The following is an 8,139-nucleotide window of genomic DNA, read 5'->3' as shown; positions in this document are numbered from 1 at the left end:
TCAGCCCTCAGCATCTGTGTGGGGATGGCAGGCACTGACTGTCTCAGCCCTCAGCACCTGTGGGGCTATGGTTCCCCTTCTGCCTTCAGAAATCCGGCACTTTATTGTCCTACAAGGCTTCTTCCTCTGCCTTCAATGTCCTTGTCCGTCCCAATGGCAATTCAGGTTGTCTTTTGGGATCCCTTGATGGACAGCCTACCTAAGAGGTCTTAGTCCCTCACTTCCAGTTTGCTACCCTTCTTACATCTGGGAGCAAGTGTAAGAAGAGGAACAGTATTCCCTGTACCCATGCCTGGCTCAGACGCCACAGGAAATGCTTCCTGAGTGGTTACATTCTCTTGCTTAGCAAGATTCCATTCCTACAGTTGAAACTTTGCCCTCAGTCTGACCCAGCTCTCTGACCACTAGGGGTCACTAGTTGGCTGGTCAACAGGTTCGATTGTTTCATTCTTCTCTCCTGTGGCCACCATTATTGAGGATCACCCCAGCCCCAGGCTTGTTCTCTGCAACCTCATTCATTTCTCCCGACCACTTGTGATGGATCACATTCTACAGATGAGAAGTGAGGCATGAAGGTTGTCACTCCAGGTCACACGGCCACGAACACAGGCACGGATTGTTCTGCGTTATATCCTGCAACCTTTTCTTTTGAAACACGGCCTCTGTGGCTGAGTGTGATTGTGAACCTGACTGATTCTCCTGCCCGTGCCTCTGCCTTCTAAGTGCTGTCATTAAAGATGTGTACCCCATCCCATATGGTGCTGGGGACTGAACCCCAGGGCTTTGTATGCGCCAGGAAAGCGGTCTGCTAAGTACATCCTCAACCCAAATCCTCTTTTTAAAAAATTTTTTTAGGTGTATGAGTATTTTGCCTGTATGTATGTTAGTGCGCTGTGTGTGTACGTGTGCATGGTACCCACACAGGCTAGATCCCTTAAACTGAACATAAGCCCCACATTAACCTTGATAGTTGTGGATAGTTACGGATGAGATGTCATGTGGGTGCTGAAAACTGAATCCAGGTCTTTGCAAGATCAGCAAGTGCTCTTTACCTCTGAATCATTTCTCTAGCCCCTGCACCAAAACCAAAACCTCAGGAGACAGACTCCCACCCAGGCAGGGCTTCTCCACCAGGGTACACAGAGCTGTGCCTGACCTTATACTCCCGAGTGCTCTTCTATTCTGGACTCTGAGTTGAGTTCTATCTGTTGAAATGAGGCACATGCAGGGACACCTGAGAGAGTCCTGGGAGGCTGCTGTGAGCCACACCATCTGGGCTAGGTCCCTCCAGATGTTTTTCTCATACCTTAGGTAGTTGTGAACCCTATTTTGATGACCCATGAGAGTTACCCAGGTAACGTAAATCACTCCTGGGTACAGAGACACTTCTGCCCCTCCAGGTCTCCTGAGGGAGCTCGTGTGAATCCCTGAGGAAGAGCCAGGGCCAGCAGGGAGACCTCTAAGGTCCCTCCCTAGTAAAACCTGGATGGCCAGTGTGTGAAGTGAGAACCAGATGAGTGGCAGGAGTTTGCCTAAGGTCACAGCAGAAGTATTTGACAGGGACTTAGGCTCATGTGGTAGAATGCCTGTTTAGCATGCACAAAGCCCCATTCCGTCCAACCTCTTGTACCACACAAAACTGAGTATTGTATAGTATGCCTGGAATCTCCACACTTCAACACTTAGAAGGCAAGAGGGTCAGAAATTCAAGGTCATTCTGAGCTGGAGGCCAGCCTGGGCTACTTGAGATGCTGCTCAAAATTTTTTTTAAAGAAGCCAAAATGAAACAACAAAAAATTGGGTGAAGAAAGATTCTATTCTGAGTCTTTTTGGGAATGACTAGACTCAGGTTCAGCTTCTGCTTCTGTTCCTATCTCTATAAATCTTCCAGGCCGTGTGTGCCCCCCATGGAGCTTTCCTTAGGGGTGGGGACTGAACTGTCCCATCTCAAGCCTTACTGATCCCGAGACTCCAGGGATAAGAAAGAAGTCCTGGAGTAGGGATTTTACCTCAGTCCTGGCTCTTGAGTCTCTCCCACAGGACGTGCCAGGAAGAACGTATCTGGAGTCCTCACACCAGGTGTAGGCCCAGACATACCATGGCTGCTGGAAGTATATACTTAGTCACGATCTTCAGGCCATCTGTAATGGCCTTATTTGATCCTCCTGGATCTGAGGCAGTTTATATTATCTTTTCACTTCCAAGTTACAGATGAGGAAGTCTGAGGAGGGCTGAGGCTAAGGTCAGTGCAGGAACTGTCCACAGGTCTTCACCCAGTTCTTTTCCTGTCACTGGTGTGCTTGGTACACATGCCAGTGACCCCTGCCCAGAGGTTCCTTCTATTATGCTTCAGAATAACATTAAAAACACGTTCCCTGAACAGCAATCTCAGGAAAAGACATGAAGGAGTCCAGTGTGTTTTCCTGGTCACGGTGTCCAAAGGAACACCTTGAATTCCAAGTCCCTGTTGCTCCATATACCGGTGGTGGAAATGCAAAATGGATGCAATTATTTTGGAGACCAATTTGGCCAAAATCTAACAAAACTAAATACATACTCTTTTTGTCAAATTCTACATTTAGGAATTTGCCCAATATTTAGAATAGGAAAATTTTATAAAGAAGTATACACAGTGATGTTAACTTTAATTTCCTAGAATCAAGCGGCTTGATACAACTTAAATGCCCTTGACTAAAGGAATGATTAAATTATTACAGTCAAACGAGTGACTAGGATGCAGCCGTGACAAATCTGGCTGGTGAGACAGCTGTGAGAGGGAAGGAGCACTTCTGTAGGAGGTGATGCAGCACACAGCACACGAGCAAGGGCCTGCTTCTGCAGGGCGGAGAGAAGCCGTCCTGACCCGCACACATGTGCTCTTGTACACAGTTGCACTCACATACGATCACACATAATAATCTGTGATTTCCTCCACACCTGGGCCGGGTTCTAGTCCTTGGCTTGTGGTTGTTTGGAAGCCAGAGGGACTCACCCTGTAGCGAGATCACCACATGTCCAGCAGTCACCTGTCTTTCTTTGCTGGAAAAGAGCAGCATTAGGGTCTTGTTGCCCGGGTAGACTCACTCCCTGCTCCCCGCACAGGGCCCAGGAGCGGTTTTTTAAGAAGCATTTCCCCCTCTCCATGCTCTGTTTAATCAACTCTTGTTTTTTAATCAGAACACTTGGAAAACTTAATTCTGTTTTTTATTATTCAACATTTTATACATAATAAATACAAACTTTTTACAGCCACTGTAAAGAAAGCGCATCCACACGGAGGCTTCCTCTGAGCCCTGACCTGTGCGTGGTGATGCCGCTACTCAGCCTGGAGAGAAGCGTTATTTTTTAAAAAGAAGGCATATTCTTCAACGTTGTCCTTAAAATAAAATTAGCAGCTCTTCCAAAAAAAAATTCAAAATATAACAAAGGAGTTTAAATAACTCTGAGGTTATGGGAACTCAAATCCAAGGACAACTTGGTTAGCTAGAGAGAACACAAGACTGGAGGGCAGGAATTGCTCTATTATAAGCACTTTAAAGATCAGCAAATTTGAAAATCTTAAAACACCCTTTTAATTTTTTAAACTTAAGAATAAGTTTGATAAACATAAAAAGACCTCAAATAGATCAACAGATAAAGAAATCCAAAAAACAAAAATCCAGATTTATGGAGAAGAGTCATTAGAGCATCGTTGCTAAAGTGATCAAACGACTGGAAATCCCTTCAGCTCTGATATCAGTCAAGATCCCACGGGGACATGTGCGCATTTCAAGTTTTTAGAGATTCTCAGGAGGGATGGAAATTTCAAAGCATCATACAACCTTTAAATCTGTGAATTTCATTTCCTAACCAAGGTAAAAGGAAATTGGCAAACATCACTTTGTTTCCTAGGTCAAGAAGACCTACAGTCCACATTGGGGGCAGCCCTTCAGGGCCCTGCTGCTGTGGCCATAGGGAACACCAGGTGGCTCTCCTGTGACCTGCAGGTCTGGTCTCCTTGGTTTCACCTGTGCAGGTGTGCAGTCCTTTATCCTTTACACAGGAAACAGGTTTCTTCCAGGGCCCACAGGTTATTCACCCCAGACAAATACCAGGGCAGTGGGACCTGAAGCTGCACTTTCTGCATGTGACAGCTGATCTGCACCAATCACAACCCAGTGTCTGGGCCAGTACTCTGGCTTGGGAATAAAATAATATAAGGGCCTTCCCCATAGAGAAGCTGTGTCCTCAATGCAGCCAGACACTTGGGTTCAAAGGATACTGGTCAGAAGTGTATACACTGTGAAAACCAAGAGGGAAAATACCCAAAGACAACAAGAACATTAGCGTGGCTCATTTTAGACCTGGAAGCTCCACTTCTGCTCTCGCCACAGCCTCCCTTCTACTCCCTTCTTCTATGTGGTGGGCAGGGTGTGGCTCCAGCCCTCCAGGTCAGCCCACTAATACTAAACGAGTGGCATAAATATTAACACAAAGGACACTGTTGTTTTAGTCTGTTAGTTGCGAAGAGATGTGCGTTAATGCAACTGGCGCTAAGCGCAGGCAGTTCACTTTCTTCCCAGTAGGGTTGCATTTTCAGTATGGGAATGAACCTCAGGGAGGAGCCAGCCTCTCCTGGATCCTTCTTGTTTCCTTATATAGTCAACATAATCTGATTAATACTTAATCAGAAGAGCAGAGTCCACTTGAAGACAGATGAGATCTTTGCCACAGCCTTGTGACTACAGTAATATACTGTACAAGTGCACATGAGCCGTGACTCTGGGTCTGGCCTGGAGTCTCATAGAAAAATGGGCCACCATAAGGCATGAGAGCTGCTCCCCTCTCATCTAGGACCTGCTATGGTTTGTGCTATGGTAGGAGAGATGACATAGAAAATGACAACAAAAAAAGGCACAATCAGGCCAACCAGTCACATAGAATCCTCCGTGGTTTTGCTCTGTTCAAGAGTCATCATCATGCAAAGGTGCCTAAAAACGACTGGCCAAACTCCAAGCCTGGCCTTGATTGTAGCAATAACAGAAGGTAAACCCACTGTCACACCAGTGTGATCTCCACATCCTCCATTTTCTCAGCTGGCCGTCGGTGGTTCTGTGTGGGTGGTGGGGGTGCCGCCCGAACCTGAGCAGGAGACAATTGCAGGATTGTCGTTCAGCTTCCTGACTCAGAACCTGACACATGGAAAGCTCCAATGCTCCTCTTTATAGACACTGACACCTGACTGTCTGGGAAATGCTCCCAGCTCTCCCTGGGTTCCCTACCCTGAAAAGCAGGCCCCATTCTACATGAAATGTCACATCAGATTGTTTGATGTCCCAAGACATATGTGTTGCTGTAGTCCTAAAACCCTTCTCCAAAGCAAAGGCCTAGGGGTGGCAAAAAGAAGACAGACAGATAAACAAACAGACATACACACCCAACAAAAAAAACAAAACAAAAAAGAAGACACAATGCAGGGATGGAACTGCTCACTATGTCTCTGAGGAGAGCCACAGGGAGGGAGGCTGGAGAGAAAGGCAGAGGCAGGTAGCAGAGGGCTTTTCTAAGTTATAGGTACAGCCAGGCATGGTGGTACAGCTCAGCATGCAGGAAATAGAGGCAGAACTGCACAAAGCCAGAGGCCACCCTGAGCTACACCATGAGGTTTTTGTCTTAAATCAAACAAAAAACACAGGGCTGGGAATGTAGCCTACTGGTGCAGTGCTTGTTTAGCAGGCTGAAGGCCCTGGGTTCAATTCTGAGCACTGAAAAAAGAAGTTGAAGGAAGAACAGAAACAAGAACTTGGGCTTTATTTGAAGGTAGAGGTTTTGGTTGGTTGTAAGGAGTGTCGGGTCTGGGTGGGAAAACATTACTCAACAGCTACAGGAGACTGCAGTGGGCACGAGTACTCTGAGGATGACTTAGGTGTCCTGGTCATCTGGATGAGTGACGGTGTCAACCGAACAGTTCAGAGCAGCTGGTTCACTCTGGTAAGTGTCTGTGGTGAGGGGTAGGAGGCTGGACCAATAATGCAGCAGGAATGACTCCAAGACTTGGAGGAGGGTGTGGGCCCTACTCACCTACACAGGCAAGATCTCAGAGAAGGAACATGTCCAGAAGGGAAGAGATTTAATTCCATTTTGCTGAGTTTGTGGGGCTGGGACGTCTAAGCTATGATCCCAGAATCGAAAGCTCAGGAGAAAGACATGAATATGGGTGTTGTTGGCATGGAAATGGTTTTTATGGTCACTTGGGAAGAGTGAGTCTAATGACTTCAACAGAACCATGAAGGGAAGCTATAGAGAGGGACAGCAAGTCTTCTTCACTCCATCCCCCTCACCTGTCAGCCTTGCTGCCACTCTGCGCCAGCCTCCTGGTCTTTTTGAGACAAGGGCTTGTGATGATAAATCTGGATTTGAAATCATGATCTTCCTACCTCAGCTTCCTAAGTTCTAGGAATCACAGGCATGTGCCACTATGCCCAGCTAGTAGCAAGGTTTTAAAAACGTGTAAGAAACCAAAACAGGCTCTGCTCATCACCTCAGAGTCTTCCCATAACAGAGACCTAGACTAGAGGCCATGACTCCAACACGGTTCTCAGAGCACATCTGCTGAATGAATAAAGCCAATGGATCAAGGGGATCGAGGCATCAAATTCAGATAAAATGAAACTGCCTCCTCCAGACTTGGTGTTTTCAGGCTGTGGCCTGGGAGTGCAGTGGGTGCAGGTAACAGACCACTAACTGCAGAGATAGTTCCGTGTCAGAGCATGTCCTCCAGACCGCTAACTGCAGAGATAGCTCCGTGTCAGAGCATGTCCTCCAGACCGCTAACTGCAGAGATAGCCCCATGTCAGAGCATGTCCTCCAGACCACTAACTGCAGAGATAGCTCTTAAGTTCTTATTTCAATATCCTTCAAAAAAAAATAAAACACAGAGAAATAGGTTCTTTAAAAAAATATACTGTAATGTGTGCACCTGTTTTGCCTGCCTGCTATGTATATGCAGTATCCCTGAAGGCTAGAACAGGGCACTGGACCCCCAGAACTGGAGTCACAGGGGTGCTGGGTATTGAACCCAGGTCTCTTCTGTCTGCCCCTCGACTTGGACTAAAGGTGTGTGCCACTACAGCCCAACTAAAAAATGGGTTCTTAATAATGTATGCTAAGGAACTGCTTCACTTTATGACTGTATTATGTTTGTATTTGAGCACGGCACAGCTACCCTCTTTGATCTCCCCTGGCTCAGTTGGAAAGTTCCAATGTACACTAGATCAGTTATTTTATAGCCTTCCTCCCTTCAAGAAAAATGATTTTTTTCTTTATGTGTACCATGTGAATCCCTGCCTGGTGACTGAGAAGGCCAGGAAAGGGCACTGGACTCTCTGGAACTGGAGTTGCAGACAGTTGTGAGCCACTATTGTATGTTGCAGCTGGGAACCAAACTCAGACCCTCTGCAGTAGCAGTAAGTGCTATTAACTGGTAAGCCAAATCTCTAACACCTCCCTCCTTTTTTTTTTTAATTTTTTATGGTTTATTTAACTTTATTTTATATGCATTGGTGTGAAGGTGTCAGATCCCCTGGAACTGGATCTTCAGATAGTTGTGAGCTGCCATGTGGGTGCTGGGAATTGAACCCGGTCCTTGGGAAGAACAGTTAGTGCTCTTAACCGCTAAGCCATCTCTCCAGCACCCCACCCACCCTTTTTTTAAAAGATAGAATTGGCCTGGAATTTGCTCTATAGACCAGATTAGCCTAGAACTCAGAGACCTGCCTGCCTTTGCCTTCTGGTGCTGGGAGTAAAATCACCACCCGTAGCTCACTTTATAGCCTTTCTTCCCAACAGTTCCTTTACTTCCCCAACTACTGCATGGCAGATCAGCAACAAGAGGGACCACGGGGACAAATGATTTCTCACTTTCAATTCGAAAGAACTATGCAATCTATAATTCTTTAAAACAGGAGACTTACAGGCCGCAGCTTGCCATATGAGGTGTCAGAAGTCTGCCTTGAGGCTTGCGAGAATCCTGGTGATTCAGCATGAAGGCTGTTTTCTGAGGGAGAGAACCCAAGAGTTGACGACTGCACAGTAAAGATGCTAGTGTGACAGATGTGAGTGCTGAGGCGTGTGCAGGACACTTACACTAGTGTGACAGAT

The 8,139-nt window shown here is 46.5% G+C and overlaps 1 protein-coding gene across 2 annotated transcripts in view; it reads right to left on the bottom strand.

Annotated features, from left to right (window-relative positions):
* Positions 1-2,599: 2,599 nt before the first annotated feature.
* Fchsd2 (FCH and double SH3 domains 2) overlaps positions 2,600-8,139 on the bottom strand; it is a 213,763-nt gene continuing 208,223 nt past the window's right edge. For both annotated transcript variants that reach the window (XM_005368781.2, XM_005368782.2), the window contains 2 exons: positions 7,953-8,035; positions 2,600-5,121 (listed from right to left, as the gene is read on the bottom strand). In XM_005368781.2, the coding sequence (XP_005368838.1) occupies positions 5,038-5,121; positions 7,953-8,035 (167 nt within the window). In that variant the 3' untranslated portion in view covers positions 2,600-5,037. The remainder of the gene's footprint in view (positions 5,122-7,952; positions 8,036-8,139) is intronic.

The sequence above is a fragment of the Microtus ochrogaster genome, unplaced genomic scaffold (genome assembly GCF_000317375.1).
Source record: "Microtus ochrogaster isolate Prairie Vole_2 unplaced genomic scaffold, MicOch1.0 UNK41, whole genome shotgun sequence".
NCBI lineage: Eukaryota > Metazoa > Chordata > Mammalia > Rodentia > Cricetidae > Microtus > Microtus ochrogaster.
This window is presented reverse-complemented; position numbering and strand designations above follow the sequence as displayed.